Genomic DNA, 20,088 nt, shown 5'->3' with positions numbered 1-20,088 from the left:
CCCTCCCCACCCATAGCTTTTGAGCTGATAATCTGGAGGTCCCTGGGTTCGCGTGTGATGTTATTGAACTGAGGCACATGGCTGCAGCCTGTTTTTGTCCAGTAGACCCTGCGCCTGCTACCACATGTCCTGGTACACCACCCCCCCCTCTCTCTCTACGGTCTTTTGTTTGGCTGACCTACATACAGTATGAACAGACCATGAATATCTCGCTCTCTTTAACAGAGAAGTACTTTTCCTGTAAGCTTATGGGAAGCACTTTAAGGTACAGAAGCAGTAAAGATGAGGCTGATTTCCAGCTGTTGAGTACAGAAGCTGAGAAAGTAGATTTCCATCTGTCTTTTCAGTAAAGAGCGGACTTTGTTTTCCATATTTAATGCAGCATAAATTAACTTCACAATTCATATTTTCGAAACACTACATGTCAGATGAAAAAAATATAATTGCATACTTAATGTAATTTTCAGAGTTCAACAGCAACATAAAGCATACAGTCAAAACAAATGACTCAGATTTTTAGTTTAAAAGTCAAGACAGGAAATCAAGGTCCAAAGTTCAGACAGCCGGCAAAGACGTCATTAGAGTTTAAAAACTGGACCTGGGCCCATGTCTAAATGTCTGAGTACGAGTGCTGATTTAGGATCAGTTTGGCCTTTTAGATTGGAATTAAGGTTATATGACAGGTGGGATCCTAGATCAGCACTCTCATTCCAACTTTTAGTGGATAGTCCAAGATCATGCCTTCCAAAGATCTATATATACACTTATTTTCTAAATATGGATCTGTGCCTAACTTAAATCCAACAACTTCAATACAAACAGTTTGGGAGAAAGTACTGTAACAAGTATAGGCTAAGAGAGTACATAGAAATATAATCTTTCCTATGTATAGGTGCAACCAATTCCCTACGTATAGCACTAGTTTTAGTAGTGCACTTTCTAGGGAATAGGTTTAAAGGGCCTTAGTCAAAAGTAGTGCCCTATATAGGGAATAGGGTGCCATTTCAGATGCACAGTAGAGAGAGATTGGTTCCAGTCGTGTCGAGACAGGGAAATCACTTATTTATGTACAAGTCCAACAAACTATATACAACTAATGAATTAGTTTTATCCCATACTCCAACCATCTTTATAAAAGTTCACTATTACATGTATAGTGCGGACATAATGAGGAAAAAGATAAGTAGTTTTCTTAACCTGAAGGAATGACAAACAGAATGTGTTCCAAATGGCACCCTCTTCTCTTTATAGTGCACTAATTTTGACCAGGGACCGGTCAAAAGTAGTGCACTGTGGTATCGGGTTCCATTTGGGACACGACCATAGGATGTCTGTCCTGTCCAGTAAACTGAGAATAACTTGCTCTGACCCAGCATCTTACTCATTTACAGTAACACAGCTTCCAGCCAGCGGTGCACTGGTTTCACACTGTCAGTATATACAGTATACACCTTGTTGGAATACAGTTCGAGCAAAACACTGGCAATGGATAAAACACAAAAGGTCTTCCACCACACAGAGAAAAACACACTGAAATCTGAAGTGTCTGAGGCTCTGAGCATGGGCTCTGAGGATGTTTCTGTCCGTCTGTTTAGCACAAGTGGCTATTCCTCTCATCTGCCCCTGACGGTCTGTCCTCCATGCTGGAGCAGTTGTAACCTGGGGATGGAGGGGAAAGGGTACTGCAGACCAGGGTTGCGTCCTAAATGGTATCTATTCCTAGTGCACTACTTACCACCAGTACTCTATGGGCCCTGGTCAAAAGTTGTGAACGACATAGGGAATAGAGTATCATTTACGACAAAGACCTGAATCCCTCTGCTGTGTTGTGGTATCCCATCAGAGGCCTGAAACAAATCCTTCCTAAAATAAAACCTTTCCCCAAACACGCAAAAATCAACCTATCCTGCCCACCTGACCCCAGTTCCTTCTGTAACTAACTGGTTCTGAAAGAAAGGGGGAGAGGAGGAATAGGAGGAGTGTGTCACGTCGCATCCTGTCTCCTTGCCTCCTTCTCAACCGTATTGGAGGACACTGTCCAAGATCCCTCCCCTCTGACCTTCTCCAATAGGGTTTGAGAAGGAGCTCAGGAGAAAGGATGCAGGGAATCAAGGAAAGATGAATCGAGAGACTCAGGGAAGGACTGTTGGAGGGGGTTAGGTTAGGGTATCCTCGGCTTAACTCATGTTGGCTAAAGCCTGTGACAGAGGCTAAGGTTAGGTTAGGAGGCAGGCAGCAGGTAGGTGGTCAAGGCTTGGCCTCTGTAGGTGATTGAGGCTCAGGGGAGGCTGCTGGAGTGGCTAAAATAGCAGGCTGGGCCAACGCAGAGAACCAGGACGACATGGCTGACTTAGCACTGGTTAACACTCCACCCACCGACTGACCTGGAGGATGGAGACAGGAGGCATTGTGGATAAGATATAAAGTTCTGTACTGAACAATACATTTCTTATAAATTAATTGATGAAAACAAAGCCATCCGGGAGTGAATGTTAGTTAGCAGTGTGTTGACTATTTTTGAAGGCCAGTTTCCTGGACTACAAATCCTTCACAGGTGGCTTAATTTGAGTCTGGGGAAAAGGTTGGTTAGAGAGACTGACTGTTTATCGGTCTCACCTACTGCCTTCCCGGTCTGCACGACACTCCGACTGGTGGTGATCACAGCTGCTCCAATTTTCTTCCCCCGTTCGCTGTTCTGCACCGAGCTGAAATTCAGCGAGAGAATAGAAAAAAAAGGGCTATTCAGTCACGACCAACCATGTTGCACCCAGAAATAAACCCTGGGTAGCAGTGACACATTTCTCAACTAAAATGTTGCTACAGCCTGTTATAGTACTGAATAACTCTGCGGAAGTAGAGAGAGTGTTACTGTCACCGGTGGTCCAAACCAATCCAACCTGAGACTAGAGCAGCAGAGAGAGTCCACTTCTTGTCCTGGGTACATTTCACAACATACACACAAATAAATCCAGCCTGGCGGTCTCTTTTTAAAAAATCACCCAGATGTCAACACACACATTACAGTCCCAAGAGGGTCAGTAGTCCTGGTCAAATGATTGGATAGATATAAGCGTTCTCTTCTTACTAACCTCGGTGACAAGAGGATAGATAGCATTACTGCAATATCTAGCTTCACCTTGCCTTCTGATTGGCTAGGTAGAAGTTTTTCGCTATATTGCTTAGACCTATCCAATCCTCTCAGATCTAGGGACTAGGGGTCTATTTAGAATTCAGCTGTGGTGTCCCGTGACTCCTACACTACATACTGTACAGGATACAGTCACAGTACACTGCGTACAGGATACAGTCACAGTACACTGCGTACAGGATACAGTCACAGTACACTGCGTACAGGATACAGTACACTGCGTACAGGATACAGTACACTGCGTACAGGATACAGTACACTGCGTACAGGATACAGTACACTGCGTACAGGATACAGTACACTGCGTACAGGATACAGTCACAGTACAGGATACAGTCACAGTACAGGATACAGTCACAGTACACTGCGTACAGGATACAGTCACAGTACACTGCGTACAGGATACAGTCACAGTACACTGCGTACAGGATACAGTCACAGTACACTGCGTACAGGATAGTCACAGTACACTGCGTACAGGATAGTCACAGTACACTGCGTACAGGATAGTCACAGTACACTGCGTACAGGATAGTCACAGTACACTGCGTACAGGATACAGTCACAGTACACTGCGTACAGGATACAGTCACAGTACACTGCGTACAGGATACAGTCACAGTACACTGCGTACAGGATACAGTCACAGTACACTACGTACAGGATACAGTCACAGTACACTACGTACAGGATACAGTCACAGTACACTACATAGAGGATACAGTCACAGTACACTGCGTACAGGATACAGTCACAGTACACTGCGTACAGGATACAGTCACAGTACACTGCGTACATGATACAGTCACAGTACACTACGTACAGGATACAGTCACAGTACACTGCGTACAGGATACAGTCACAGTACACTGCGTACATGATACAGTCACAGTACACTGCGTACAGGATACAGTCACAGTACACTGCGTACAGGATACAGTCACAGTACACTGCGTACAGGATAGTCACAGTACACTACGTACAGGATACAGTCACAGTACACTACGTACAGGATACAGTCACAGTACACTACGTACAGGATAGTCACAGTACACTACGTACAGGATACAGTCACAGTACACTACGTACAGGATACAGTCACAGTACACTACGTACAGGATACAGTCACAGTACACTACGTACAGGATAGTCACAGTACACTACGTACAGGATAGTCACAGTACACTACGTACAGGATACAGTCACAGTACACTACGTACAGGATACAGTCACAGTACACTACGTACAGGATACAGTCACAGTACACTATGTACAGAATACAGTCACAGTACAGCTGCAGAGAATGGACTTCTGTACTGAAGCCTTGTTCACACTGCAGGCCTTAATGCTCAAATCAGTTTGGTTTTTCAAAACAAGAGACCGATGTTCCCTCTAAGCTGAACGCGGCCGCGCAGAACAAATGCTCCTGACGAACAGCTGTTGTGCTGACGTTGCTTCCAGAGGCAGTTTGGCACTCGGTAGTGAGTGTTGCAACCAAGGACCACTTCACAATAACAGCACTTACAGTTGACCGGTGCAGCTCCAGCAGGGCAGACATTTGACTTACTGACTTGTTGGAAAGGTGGCATCCTATGTCGGTGCCACGTTGAAAGTCACTAAGCTCTTCAGTAAGGCCATTCGACTGCCTATGTTTCTTGTTTCTCTGTGGAGATTGCGTGGCTGTGTGCACGATTTTATACACCTGTCAGCAACGGGTGTGGCTGAAATAGCCGAATCCACTAACTTGAAGGGGTGTCCACATACTTTTGTATATATAGTGTATCTGTGTGTGTACGGTGTGGGTATGTGAGTGCATGTGCTTGCGTAGTCCACCATGTAGGGAACAGGGTGGCATTTGGGAGACACCCCATCTCTGTCCCAGTCTCTGCAGCACCACAGACTGTGAACGTCAGTGACAAACCACAGCCTTGTGGCTGTTGCACACGGGACAGGACACCAGACCCCATTCACCTCTCTCATAGCCTCCAGTGGTGGTTGCTAGGAGCCTGGGTGACAGAGTGACACCAATCCAGTGTCAGAGCTCGGACACCGACCCGACCACACAGACAGGCCCAACCCTCACTGCCTGACCCAAATAAACAGCCATGTAGGTCCAGCCCAGCCCGCTCACAATAAAACAGATCCCCATTTATGTCCCAAATGGCACCCTATTCCCTACATAACCCTATGGCCCCTGGTCAAATGTACTGCACTGTATAGGGAATAGGGTGCCATTTGAGACGCAACCGTCTGTTGGCACGGCGATGGTCGGCAGCCAGCCATGGACCCCGCTCTGCTTGCTGCAGGGCCGGCACAAAGTCATGCAGTCACGTGGCTTTGTTTTCAAAAGCACATCTCTGTCTCTCTATGAGTGGAGCGCTCGTTGTTGGCAACAAGAGATAACGACAGATGAATAGGAGAGCTGTGATGAACCTAACAGTATAATACAGACGCAATATTCACCACTCTCTCTCACCAGGACGTCAAGCAGATTTGTTTTCTCTTTTTCAGAGAGAGAGTGTAAAATACAGAGGGGGATGAGGAAAGAAGCCAGCTAGGACCTGGTTAGGACAAAGACTGGTCATTGTGTGAGGTGAGACTGAGTGACAGGACCAAGAGGAAAGAAAATAACTCCGTTTCTCCCGCTCTTTGTTGACCACCCTTCTAGCCTGCCCAAAGACCTGAATACAAAGCCCTTACACCCCTACCCACACTAGACACCATGTTTATTGATGCAGGGAGAGAGGAAAGAGGGTAAGAGAGGGAAAGACGGAGAGAGAAAGAGAGTTCCACTGTCATTGAGTGATGAGGGAAACAAGCTGGCTGACTGGTGGACAGGGTCTGGACTGGGGGGCCCTGATGACTGACGGCTCCACTGACCAATTAGGGCACACGAAAATTCACTATGGGATGAGATGTTTCGAAACAGAATGAAATGGGATGGTACTATAAGAACTGTTAAAAATGTTTTGGTACGTTTTGCCGTACTGAACAGTACCCACTGTTTTATTTTGTCCATCTGTCAGTGACGAGAGGGAAGCTTCACAAATGTCATTAAACACCTGACTCTTTCACATAAGACAGTCACAGTGGGGGGGGGAAGTAGAGTCACACACAGAGACAGATCGTGAGACATGCTGAATACCACAGTGTTCCTGTGTAGAAAGGAACCCAGGCTACTCTTATACAAAGTGAATGAAGCAGGAAATGAGTTTCATTTATTCCTTAAGAGCTTACATGGCCAACTGCCAAATTCCCTGTCCGACGGGTGAGTCCCATATTCCCTACATAGCGCACGCCTAGGGGCCTGGTTAAAAGTAGTGCACTTTATAGGGAATATGGAGCCATCTGGGACGCAAGCCTCTGACTCTACATCCAGCCTGCTATATCCAGAGATTACCATGCAGGGGGTGTAACACCCATACTCCCCTTCAGCACCTTGACTACATGCCAAATGGCACGCTATTCCCTATATAGTGCCCTACTTTTGACCAGAGTCCTATGGAAAATTCACCGTACAAAAGGTATGCTTTTCCATTCCTTTGGAAAGTTGGCCTATATATGCAACCGCTTCATTGTGTGAGTTACACTATCAAATCAAACTTTATTTGTCACATGCGTGGAATACAACAGGTGTGGACCTTACGGTGAAATGTGTACACAGCCGGGACCACAGAGAACCTAATACATAAACGTGTTGCATTTTAACTGAGCTGATACTCATCGTTACGAAGCTTCTGTAACGTACATCAAATATACATTTATACAGTTCACTTAGTTCTGACCAGAAGAGTTTCTGAAGTAATTTTCTGCTCTGAGAGTTTGTCACTCTCGCTCCACCGCTCAGAGGAGTTCAGGAGGACTTTCAACAGCGCCCCAGTCTGTCTGTTTGTTTGCCATTACGTCAGAGTTCACAGGGGTCGTGCATGTCGCTGAATAGCGGAGGGGAAAGAGAGAGAACCCATATAGTACCAGCAAGTAGATCTCCCCATGTTCTCACCATAAAGCTATCAATAGAGAAGTTCTGGATGAAGACACGTAGCCGGTGTCCCAAATGGCATCCTATTCCTCATGTGCACTATTTAGGGAGTAGGGTGCCATTTGGGAGGAGTATGGAATGTAACCTTAGAGGCAGGGTTGGCGATAAGGACCTGGGACAGTCAGCGTACGGCGGGATCACATTTCCTCTGCACTTTCTGTAACGTAACCCCCCGAAGACAGCCAGCAAGGGTTTTTGAGAATGAACCTCTCTCATCATTAATGTAGATACCTGGTGTCTGTCTTTATTACCATCACAAGCAGGGAACAGCAATTAGTAGCTTAGTACTCTATGAAATAGTGTGACTGCAGTGAAACATAGCAACTAGTGCCTTCAGAAAGTATTCATACCCCTCGACTTCCACATTTTGTTGTGTTATAGCCTGAATTCAAAATGGATGACATAAAAAAATTATCTTATCAATCTACACACAATACCCCATAATGACAAATTGAAAACATGTTTTTAAACATTTTTTATAAAATGTATTGCAAATGAAATACAGAAATATCAAATTCACATAAATATTCACACCCGAGTCAATACTTTGTAAAAGCACCTTTGGCAGCGATTACAGCTGTGAGTCTTTCTCAGAGCTTTGAACACCTGGATTGTGCAACATTATTCCATTATTATTTTCAAAATTCTTCAAGCTCTGTCAAATTGGTTGTTAATCATTGCTAGACAACGATTTTCAGGTCTTGCCGTAGAGTTTTAAGTAGATTTAAGTAAAAAGTGTAACTCGGCCACTCAGCAACATTCACTGTCCTCTTGGTAAGCAACTCCAGTGTAGATTTGGCCTTGTGATTTAGGTTACTGTCCTGCTGAAAGGTGAATTAATTTCCCAGTGTCTGGTGGAAAGCAAACTGAACCAGGTTTTCCTCTAGGATTTTGCCTGTGCTTAGTTCCATTCTATTTTTTTTATTCTGCAAAGCTCACCAGTCTTTAACGATTACAAGCATACCCATAACATGATGCAGCCATCAGTATGCTTGAAAATATGGAGTGTGGTACTCAGTAATGTGTTGTATTGGATTTGCAACAACGTACACTGTATTCGGAAAGTATTCAGACCTCTTTACTTTTTCCACATTTTCTTGCGTTACAGCCTTATTCTAAAATGGATTAAAACCTTTTTTCTCCCTCAATCTACACACAATACCCTATAATGACAAAGCAAAAAACGGTTTTTAGAAAGTTAAGCAAATTAATAAAAAATAAAAAAAAGCTGAAATATCACATAAGCATTCAGACCCTTTACCCAGTACTTGTTGAAGCACCTTTAGCAGCGATTAGAGGCTGGAGTCTTCTTAGGTATGACGCTACAAGCTTTGCACACCTGTATTTGGGGAGTTTCTTACATTCTTCTTTGCAGATCCACAAATGCTCTGTCAGGTTGGATGGGAAGCATTGCTGCACAGCTATTTTCAGGTCTCTCTAGAGATGTTCGATCGGGTTCAAATCCGGGCTCTGGCTGGGCCACAAGGACATTCAGAGACTTGTCCCAAAGCCACTCCTGCGTTGTCTTGGCTGTGTGCTTAGGGTCGTTGTCCTATTGGAAGGGTTTTATCAAGGATCTCCCTGTACTTTGCGCCGTTAATCTTTCCCTCGATCCTGACTAGTCTCCCAGTCCCTGCAGCTGAAAAACATCCAGGTTTCCTTCAGATCGTGATGCTTGGCATACAGGCCAAATAGTTCAATCTTGGTTTCATCAGACCAGAGAATCTTATTTCTCATGGGCAGAGTCCTTTAGGTGCCTTTCGGCAAACTCCAATTTCCGTCTGGACACTCTACCATAAAGGCCTGATTGGTGGAGTGCTGCACACATGGTTGTCTTTCTGGAAGTTCTCCCAGCTCCACAGGATTCTTGTTCACCTCCCTAAACAAAGCCCTTCTCCCCTGATTGCTCAGTTACTTGGTGGTTTCAAACTTCTTCCAACTAAGAATGATGGAAGCCACTGTGTTCTTGGGGACCTTCAATGCTGCAGAAACGTTTTGGTACCCTTCTCCAGATCTGTGCCTCGACACAATCCTGTCTCGGAGCTCTACGGACAATTCCTTTGACCTCATGGCTTGGTTCTTCCTCTGACATGCACTGTCAACTGTGGGACCTTATATAGACAGGTGTGTGCCTTTCCAAATCATGACCAATCAATTGAATTTACCACAGGTGGACTCCAATCAAGTTGTATAAACAGCTCAAGGATGATCAATGGAAACAGGATGCACCTGAGCTCAATTTCGAGTCTCATAGCAAAGGGTCTGAAAATGTATGTAAATATGGTATTTCTGCTTTTTATTGAATTGCTAGGCCTCCAAAGTGACACAGCGGTCTAAGGCACTGCATCGCAGTGCTAGAGGAGTCACTACAGACCCGGATTCGATCCCAGGCTGTGTCGCAGCCGGCCGCAACCGGGAGACCTGTGAGGCGGTGCACAATTGGTTCAGTGTTGTCCGTGTTAGGGGAAGGTTTGGCCGGCCAGGATGTCCTTGTCCCATCGTGCTCTAATGGCTCCTTGTGGCGGGACGGGCGCATGCATGCTGACTTTGGTCGGCAGCTGGACGGTGTTTCCTCCGACACATTGGTGTGGTTGGTTTCCGGGGTAAGCGAGCAGCGAGTCAAGAAGCAGTGCGGCTTGGTAGGGTCATGTTCCGGAGAACGCATGGCTTCGCCTCTCCCGAGTCTGTATGGGAGTTGCAGTGATGGGGCAAGACTAACTAACAATTGGATATCACAAAATTAGGGAGAAAAAAGGGGTAAAAACTACAACAAAGAAATGTCAAAACTGTAAAAAGTGAATTGCCTAGCCAAATTTTTGGCAGTATTGCTTTAGTGCCTTGTTGCAAACAGGATACCTGTTTTGGAATATTTTTATTCTGTACAGGCTTCCTTCTTTTGACTCTGTCAATTAGGTTAGTATTGTAGAGTAACTACAATATTGTTGATCGTACCTCAGTTTTAAATGGCTGTGACAGGAGAAAGCGGTTTTAAAGTCACCACTTGTCTCATGGTGAAATTCCTGAGCGGTTTCCTTCCTCTCCGGTAACTGAGTTAGGAAGGACGTCTGTATCTTTGTAGTGACTGGGTGTATTGATACACCATTCAAAGTGTTATGAATAACTTCACCATGCTCAAAGGGATTTTCAATGTCTGCTTTTTAAAAATGTTTTATAATCTACACAATAGGTGCCCTTCTTTGTGAGGCATTGGAAAACCTCCCTGGTCTTTCTGGTTGAATCTGTGTTTTAAAATCACTGCTCGACTGAGGGACCTTACAGATAATTGTATGTGTGGGTACAGAGATGAGGTAGTCATTCAAATATTATGTTTAAACACTATTATTGCACCCAGAGTGAGTCCGTGCAACTGATTATGTGACTTGTTAAACACATTTTTACTTCTTATTTAGGCTTGCCATAATAAAGGTGCAGAATACTTAGACTGATGACATTTCAGCTTTTTATTAACTTGTAAAAATGTCAAAAAACATAATTCCACTTTGACGTTATGGGGTATTGTGTGTAGACCAGTGACAAATCTCAATTCAATCCATTTTAAATTCAGGCTGTAACACAACAAAATGTGGAAAAAGTCAAGAGGTGTGAATACTTTCTGAAGGCACTAGGTTATATAATTATAACATAACTACAGACAATGACTAAGGAGTTAAGAATATGGAGGAAGGGAGGGCGATATGCACATCCTAAATTTGAGACTACGGATGCTGGGCAAAAAAATTATCATACAGACTGAGTAGAAATGTTGTATAGAATAAATCACCGGGAAGCAGCAAGATACCATGTTTGGGCCTCTCGTTCCTTTATCCCAGTTTAGACTATGGCCAATACATAAGGAATGACCCCATAGTGTCATCTTGGAGCCTTCCAACTTGGTTTGGGATTCATTTCCCCACTTTGCTCAGAATAGAAGTTATACCAAGATTGTATTTTGAGTCTATTAACCTCTAAACGGGAAAAAATATACAATTTTACTGCAGGTGTTCTGCTGTAAACTAAGGGCAAACATATTCAAAGTTACCTATAACATTGGTTTTCATCCATTTAGCCTGATTTCTACCTGTTGGTCCTCAATAATACAACTTGACTCAAACTCTCACCCTCAAAGACTTGACTTGGATTTGCATGTCTTGGCAAAAAATAGATTCTCTATCACATAACTGACTTGCCTAGTTAAATAAAGGTTTAATAAAAAAATAACAATGGGAGATTCTCATTTAGGCAAAAGTCTGTCCTCTCCTCGACTCCTTCCGTCCTCCTCTCCTCCGCGACCCGGAAACAGATAAGTGGTTGAGGAGTGTCAATTCGTTAGTCGGTGAACCGAAGAGTATGCTTCCGTCCTCGATGACCTACTTGGGCCAAGGATGCACAACGGCCTCCTCCTGGCGGCAAGAGCAGGAGTGTTTTGTTAATCAGCCACGCCCTCTTTGAATCAACGGTTGGTACGCACGTTTAAAAACGATAGGATACATTTTCCTTTTATCTATAAAATGTATTGCACAACTAACTTTATTTGTTTGTTTATTATCACTTGACACATTTATTTTGGGATTCCACCCCTGTAAACATTTGCCCAATGGGGGAAGGAGAGTCATTTCATACAAGCGCATTTTTGTTCATGATTACCTTCGACCTTTCCCAAAAGGAGGCGAGGCAGGACGGAGGAGAGAGGACGCAGGAGTTGAGCAAAACCAATTGTAAGTCTCCCTATATGCTGACCCACAGACTAAATTCTACCTGGCACAGAAACCCTTCTAAACTCACCACCGGGGGGCAGTCATCTGTATGTTTTCGTGGTACTGTCATTTAACTGATTTAGAGTAAATACACACGGGATATAGCCTATATTACTGATACTGTATGTATACGGGTAATCAATAGATTTCAATGAAGAATGAAGTACTCACTGTGAGAATCTTAACTTCAGATCAGCAGCACTGTACTGCCCTTGGAATGGATGGCTGACAAAGAAGAAATAACACAAGTCATTTTACATCAGAAGTACATTTTTTGTAAATAATTGAGAAAGTGTAGCAACATCATTTGCAAGACACCGACGATGGCCGATCCAACCACCCCCCTATATATTGCACTACCTTTGATCCTTACGGGCCCGGGTCAAAAGTAGTGCAGGGAATAGGGTGCCATCTTACCCTGGGGTGATCTTGGCCATGGCTGGGTGTTTGTTGCTGAACCACACTCTGTAGTTGTGTGTGATCCTCCAGGCTGAGATGAAGGGCGCGCCCCAGTCCGCTAGCAACTTCTCATTGTCTGGACACACACACACACACGCACACACACGCACACGCACGCACACACGCACACACACGCACACACACGCACACACAAACAAAAGAGCATTTAGCTGTTGAAATCATCTGAGACAAATGACTAGGAGTAGTATAGTCAAGTTCAGCGATGTGAGCAGGAAGTGATACCACATGGAAATAGTAGTAGGACTAGAGGAAGGTGTTACCATTCATGAGAAGAAAAAAAACGCATCCCAAGCTATAAGTGTCCTACCTTCTTGTAAGGTAGAGGACAGGAGAGAATGGACGTAAAGTCCAAACTGGGCCCTAATCCATTCGTCCCCTCCCTCCCAGCCTGTCCCGTCCAGAAAGATGTCCTCGCGGTTCTCCGTGACGTGTTTGACCAGGTAGTCGGCGAAACGCAGGTCAGCCGTGGTCAGACCCAACAGCTTCCTCAACTCTGGGTCTCCGATCTGGATCTTAGCCTCCTCCACCTAGTAGGATGGACGGACACACACACGGATAGACAGTCACACACACACACACACACACACTAACTCAAGATATCTGGGAAAAAGAAGCCAAATCTGGTAGGCAGCATACATGTGGGAGACTTAAACACTCATTATGAAAACAGCATAGAACTACAAAAAATAGAGAAGGACAAGATCACCATCTGTAACCTAGAATAGGAGAGAACCGGTTAAAAACAGACCGATGTTCTCCTAAGCTCTCCACTAATTCTCCTCTAAGAGTAGCAGACTGTCAGTACACACTTGAGATCACTGGACCTATGGGAGAGAGGGGAGAGGATGGAGAGAGGAAAGATTGAGAGATGGCGAGAGAAGAGATGACGAGAAAGTGATGGAGGGAGGGAGGAGAGATGAAGAGAGAGACGGAGGGAGGAGAGACGGAGAGCAGGACTCACGTCAACGATAGCGTCACTCAGATGCCTCTGCTGACGGAAGAGAATGTTGGTTGCCCCAGCGACAAAGCCGCGCACCGTCACGTCTGACAGCAGGTGGTGCTGCTGCAAGGCCATGTAGGGCAGGCACAGGTAACCCTGGCAACCACAGGCATAGCGGTTAGAGTGTGTGGTTACCCTTATTCTTGATCTGGGGCTGTATGTATCAAGCGTCTCAGAGTAGGAGTGCTGATCTAGGATCAGGTCCTCTCTGTCTATGTAATCTTATTCATTGTGATTGAAAAGGAAAACTATCCGTCTCTGGTAAGTGGTACTTCCTTTTTGTTTTTAATCTTATGTTAAGTGGACACTGGACAATAAAGGTTTTTGAATTTGAACTGAAGTACCTTGGTGAAGATAGTGATTTGATTAGGATTTCTTTTAGTCCTCATTTGGACTAATCTTCCAAGAGTCCTTAAACATTAAAATACAATTTATAATTCCAAACACATTTTCACATATAACACACTGTTACAAACAGACAATTCAATAACATATTGACCCGATAAATACTCAGTCTAAAAATATACATTGATTCTTCATCTACCATAGTCCAGCTCAACTTTCCTATGTATTATATTTAAATGGTTTTAAAGTATTGTTTAAATCTATATATTGAAAGGTTTCTGGTTTGCTCAGTTAAATTATTCAATTTCTTTATTGCTCTAAATTGAAATGTTATTTTGCCTATTTCTCTTTTCTGTCTGGATAACACAGATGGTGGACAATCTATTCCCAGTATTCAGTGAATGTCTGTCTCTTACCAACTGAATACTGTTGTGAATAGAGTTTGTCTGTTTTAAATGTATATTATGAAATAAAATAAGCATGTTTGTTTCAATTATGTTGTTGATTGATGACCAACCAAGGGCATTGCGCGTGACTACAACAGAATAACCATATCTCCACCTTAAAACAATCCTTGCTGCTTTGTTCAGTGAAATCGGCAGCCTCCTAATTTCACTTGCTGATGCATTTCCCCAGACCACAGAACAGCAGTTCACCTGACTCCCAATTAGTGCTTGGGTTATTTGATTAAGAATCTTTCCTGGTAAATATTTAACTATCCTTCTGATCATGCGTGCAGTTTAAATATATCTTTTTTTTTTAACATAGATTATATATTTGAGACAACCATGATAGGCAGTTGTCTAGCTGCACTCCAAGTAATTTGGTTTCTACCACTTCCTCAATTTGTAATTGTATCCCATGCAGTGTTGGCCTTTTCCTAGTGGAACAGTCCAACATAACTTGGTGAGAGGTTGGTCTAATCATAGTGTTGCCGCTCCACACATGACCCTGGAGGCAGTGGTTCGATCCCCTCGTTCCACCACTCCATTTCTGTGTTTTATTCCTCTCATCCATCTCCCCATCTCATATCCTCATCCATCTCCCCATGTCATATCCTCATCCATCTCCCCATGTCATATCCTCATCCATCTCCCCATGTCATATTCTCATCCATCTCCCCATGTCATATTCTCATCCATCTCCCCATGTCATATTCTCATCCATCTCCCCATGTCATATTCCCATCCATCTCCCCATGTCATATTCTCATCCATCTCCCCATGTCATATTCTCATCCATCTCCCCATGTCATATTCTCATCCATCTCCCCATGTCATATTCTCATCCATCTCCCCATGTCATATTCTCATCCATCTCCCCATGTCATATTCTCATCCATCTCCCCATCTCATATTCTCATCCATCTCCCCATCTCATATTCTCATCCATCTCCCCATCTCATATTCTCATCCATCTCCCCATCTCATATTCTCATCCATCTCCCCATCTCATATTCTCATCCATCTCCCCATCTCAAATTCTCATCCATCGATCAATAAAGAGTCAAAACATACCTTGGTGAAGATGGCAAGTGGCAGTCCGTACTGGTCCTCCTCCAGACCTGACACTAGGCCCTGAGTGACAGCCACCTGCCCCCCTTGCCCTGCTGACTGGCCCTGGGGCTGAACTGTGATGGGGACACCTGGCTCTGGGTCAAACGTCTCTGGGTGCTCCACCCCCAAACCCCCTGTCTCAGAGTCTTTTGGAACGTCCTCCAGCACGCTAGGGTCCAGTGTCTCCCAGTCGCTCTCTGACGAGTCTGGGGAGGTACGGGAGGGGGGCTTGAGGTTTGTGCTAGCCCCAGCTGGGGTGGAGGTGTCTGGGGGTGAGGCTGTCCGCTGCGAGGCCTCCGTGGAGGTGGTGGTAGTCTGGTCCTCACCGAAACCCTCCTCCCCTACCAGCTCCAGGGTAGCGTTGGTGATGTCGGTGACAGAGACAGACACAAACTCCTCAGCCCCTGACACACACTCCAGCAGGCTGATGTCCTCTGAGACACTGCTCTTGGGCTGGTAGTGGGACGAGTCGGCCAGGCCGTGCTCTATCATACCTAGAGGAACGAACACGCAAGATGAGGTTTGACCTTTGAACCCCCATGACGAAGAAGAAACAAACACTCCAGAGGAAAAACTAAAGGGGCATGAGTAGAATATGTAGAATCAGAATGATAGGACCTCTATGCTGGTGCTCACCTGGGAACAGTGACAGAACAGTCATCAGAGCTTCTACCAGCCTGTTGACTGGAGATACGTAGAACAGCACCTGCAAGAAGAAACACACACACACACACACACACACACACACACACACACACACACACACACACACACAGTAAGGCCATGTAGTCTGACTACAAACCCCTAGAGGAAGTTATGCCGGTAATGTCTTGTGGTATGATGATGATTACTGACGAGGTGCTATCTTGCTATGAAGTCACTGTGTGTGGTGGCATTGATGATATGCTGTCATGTTGTTGATGACTCACATGCCCAAAGTAATTGCCCATTGTGGTGATAGATGGATAGATATAATTGAAATCCTCACCTTCTTCTCCAGCAGAATCAGTTTGAAAAGAATAAGAACCTAAGTGGGTGAATGAGAGAAGAAGCACGTCAACAGCACCACAACAACTAACTACCAATCTGGGCAGGGTACACTCTATTCCTTTTATAGGGCACTACTTTTGACCGGGGTACATAGGGCTCAGTTTGAAGGCACTCTGGTCAAAAGTAGTGCACTACGTAGGGAACAGAATGCCATTTGGTACGCAATCTAGATGTTTGATTGCCTCAAAACACATGAATTTACCTTGTGTCGAAAGTGCAGTATTAAATCTCTGGGTGACATACCTGTCGGGAGAAAATGTGTACGTCAAGAATGTGACGTTTGCATGAAGGAGGACATTTATCATACGTGCGAATCGACGTCCCAAATGGCACCCTATATAGCGTTTTATTTTACCAGAGCTCCATGGGCCCTGGTCAAAATTAGCGCACTATATAGGGAATAGGGCGCCATTTGGAACGCTTCCCCCCACATGTTTTGGGGCATTACTCAATGTCACAAGTCCAACAAAAAAGAAGACCGAAGACATCCTTAAATAGGACAGTCCTCTTTCTGTAAGCTGATCTGAACCCCATAACAATGACACACGTGACTGACAGTTCTATGGCTAATCTAGGACAGACACCACAGACAGGATCATTCAACAGCAGCCATTTTAGTGAGAGCAGACTGCGAGTCAGAGACTGACATGCGCCACAGCCCTGGTCCGTGTCCCAAAATGGCAGCCTAAATAGGGAATAAGGTGTCATTTGCAATGCACCTCGTGTTGGAGCCAGATAGAAAAGCAGGAACATTTTACCCAGGAACACTTGTGATCCCTCCAGAGCCGTTCCTCTCAGAGAACCGTTCATGTGTTCATACAACTCCTACAGATGGAGGGAGAGAGAGAGAGGAGGAGACAGAAAGACAGAGACAGAAAGAGAGAGACAGAACGAGAGAGGGAGAAAAGTTAAGACAAGGTTCTAAGTTCAATGTTTCATAAACACAAAAGGTCACAAATCAAAGAAGAAAGTGATTCAAGCCTCTGAAAACACTCACTTTCAATATGGATATCTGTGAAAAGTCTTTCTCCTCAAAGTAGGCGTGTGTGATGAGCTGTAGTTTAGCTTGGAGAAGACCGTACAGAGGCTGGGGAGGAAGAGGAGAGAAACACTCATCAGTGAGTGAGGGCAGTCAGCCCAGCCTAGTGTGTGGTGATTAGCACCTCTCAGTTTGGTTATGTGAGGAAGCGAACCAACTTCTCTTCGTCCTGACCAGAAATAGCCTGCAAGCCCCCCGGCCCGCCACAAGGAGTCGCTAGAGCGCGATGAGACAAGTAAAGCACCTCCGGCCAAACCCTCCCCTAACCCGGACGACGCTGGGCAAATTGTGCGCCTCCCTATGGGACCTCCCGATCATTGCCGGTTGTGATACAGCCCGGGATTGAACCCGGGTCTGTAGTGACGCCTCTAGCACTGCGATGCAGTACCTTAGACTGCTGCGCCACTCGGGAGACCCAGACATCAACATTCTTATCAACAACAATAACCTCCAAGTTATATACGCTACCTCACTCACTGACTGTTGTCCTGTGGGGATTTACAGTATACACACTATAAACACAGTTTTGGTGACAAGATTAATAAAACATTTTTAATTCTAATGACTTATCCTGGAAAATGATTTAAAAACGGCCTACACAGTCAATGATTCCGGTGCCTCCTCCACCATACCATCGCTCATTACCCAAGGAAGCGTGCCCCTTCCTGCCTTGTCAGCTGTTCCGTAACTGTGAATTATGAGGGTCACAGGCTGCATCCCAAATGGCACCCTATTCCCTATGTTGTGTATTATTATTATTATTATTATAAAAATAAATAAAAAAAGAGGGAATAGGATGCCATTTGGGACAAAGTCAGAGTGCTCCCGGAGACGTCTTCCCAGAGAGGTCCCCAGCCCGACCTCCAGGCCCCAGTCTCAAACCGCCAACACACGTCAGACAAACAGGACTATCCTGGGGATACTGACAAGGTAAAAATCTGTCGTTCTGCCCCTGAACAAGGTAGTTAACCCACTGTTCCTAGGCCGTCATTGTAAATAAGGATTTGTTCTTAACTGACTTGCCTAGTTAAATAAATAAATAAATTAATTAAAACAGGACCACGATCTCCCCCTGCTTCTAGACCTCTTCCTTCCTTCCTCTCTCACAACCTTGTCACATGTTAGCCGACTCACCACTCGACTGAGGACACACACGCTCTTCTGGACCGTCTCCCTGGTGACGTCAGCCAGTCGGACCTTCAGGGACTGAAAAGGAAAAACAACCAACGTTTTGAGGCCTACACCTAACGGCGCGTCGGCAAACAGTCGGCAAACAGAACCACAAAGAGAGCAAAGAAGAGACACTACTCTGCTTTCTGTAAAGCAGAAGACACAACTATTCAAGTGCCATGAGGGGGAACCAACCTTAGCCTCTATTTGGCGATAGCAGGAGACTCCATACACACACTTCATATCTGCTCCACTGATAGGAGGGAGGTGAAAGTACACGGTGTCTGCAAAACAAAACATCAACGGTTATTTAGAAGAAGGATCTTCTTGCAATAACTGATGTGTGGTAGTTGTTCTTACAAACCTTAGGCTAGTTAACTACACTGACTGTAGGTCGCACTGGATAAAAGCATCTGCCAACATGGATTAAATGTAAACATTTAATTACATATAACATCTCTGGACCGTTACTGTTCTCTCTATTTAATTAGGCTGATTGTTAATTAGCCAATCAAGCATGCAACAATCATTTCTGCATTGACAAATTCAAATTACACAGTAGACTGAACATCTGTTGTTGTGGCATTAAAATATAACCGAACTATCTGTGACTTCAGTAAACTGACAAGAGATTCCAAGCAATTTGACAGTTATTAAAGTTACATAAAGCTAGTAAGAGCATCAAGAGGACAACATAAAAAGGAGGAAACGGTTGTCCCTTGTCTACCGTGGATCGTATGTGCATACAAGGAGCAGTGCAAATGAATTGGATGTGATGAGAAAAGGTCGGGCCGCCTCTGGACCAATGGCCATGATGATGGGGGAGTGGGTTTCTATAGCGACTTCTATAGTGAGTGATGAAGCAGGCAGGGCCAGGCAGGCAGGATGGGCCAGGCAGTCACGATGGGCCACAGCTGTACTGCCTTGTGCATTTCCCTCCCCAGTAGCACTACGCTCAGCTCTACTCCCATGCACGAGTCTGTCTCGTGTTGTTGACGCTGTTGCTTTTATAGTCTGACTGCACTGCAGCAGAATCGCTCAGTAATAAAATCTACTGCGTCACAGAGGGTTTATTTGCATCTATCAAGTCAGCAGCCGTTGAACACACACACACACACACACACACACACACACACACACACACACACACACACACACAGGGCCTACAGTGTGAAATATGGAAAAGCTGAGGACTGAAAAATATTGGGAGTGTAATTAGGCTAAAGCTGTATGTAGGCTTATAACCACAGAACAAGAATGAGATTCTAATTCTATGGCTATAACAAACTTCTTAAAGGAGGGCTGAACTTCCTGATTTAGCCTAGGCTTCAATTCTCCTCATTAGGAAATGCGACAGAATGAGATTAGTGTTTTGGAGGGGTGCTTTGACGTGGATGTCTTTTGTGTATGTGTTCGAACGTGGGAAGCGTTCTGCCAAAACAGTACACAGTTACAGTCACTCACCCTTTCAGATAACTTTCCTCGGCGTACACATCACTGACAAACT

General features: G+C 44.8%; 1 protein-coding gene across 4 annotated transcripts in view; it reads right to left on the bottom strand.

Moving 5' to 3' along the window:
* Positions 1–359: 359 nt before the first annotated feature.
* Positions 360–20,088, bottom strand: part of avl9 (AVL9 homolog (S. cerevisiase)) — a 32,633-nt gene continuing 12,904 nt past the window's right edge. For 2 of the 4 annotated variants that reach the window (XM_014181189.3, XM_014181186.3), the window contains exons 3-16: positions 18,777–18,865; positions 18,546–18,617; positions 17,370–17,459; positions 17,131–17,197; positions 16,575–16,615; positions 16,311–16,349; positions 15,959–16,028; positions 15,284–15,816; positions 13,383–13,517; positions 12,729–12,948; positions 12,359–12,476; positions 12,113–12,166; positions 2,617–2,705; positions 360–2,384 (exon numbers count right to left, since the gene is read on the bottom strand). In XM_014181189.3, coding sequence (XP_014036664.2) covers positions 2,248–2,384; positions 2,617–2,705; positions 12,113–12,166; positions 12,359–12,476; positions 12,729–12,948; positions 13,383–13,517; positions 15,284–15,816; positions 15,959–16,028; positions 16,311–16,349; positions 16,575–16,615; positions 17,131–17,197; positions 17,370–17,459; positions 18,546–18,617; positions 18,777–18,824 — 1,713 coding nt within the window. In that variant the 5' untranslated portion in view covers positions 18,825–18,865 and the 3' untranslated portion in view covers positions 360–2,247. Of the gene's footprint in view, positions 2,385–2,616; positions 2,706–10,633; positions 11,588–12,112; positions 12,167–12,358; positions 12,477–12,728; positions 12,949–13,382; positions 13,518–15,283; positions 15,817–15,958; positions 16,029–16,310; positions 16,350–16,574; positions 16,616–17,130; positions 17,198–17,369; positions 17,460–18,545; positions 18,618–18,776; positions 18,866–20,088 lie in introns of those variants that run through there. The other 2 variants (XM_082970725.1, XM_045711053.2) reach the window with 2 other exon arrangements.

This window comes from Salmo salar, chromosome 29, assembly GCF_965601325.2.
Source record: "Salmo salar chromosome 29, fSalSal1, whole genome shotgun sequence".
In the NCBI taxonomy this organism is placed as follows: domain Eukaryota; kingdom Metazoa; phylum Chordata; class Actinopteri; order Salmoniformes; family Salmonidae; genus Salmo; species Salmo salar.
The sequence above is the reverse complement of the archived record's forward strand: the minus strand, read 5'-3'. Positions and strand labels throughout refer to the sequence as shown.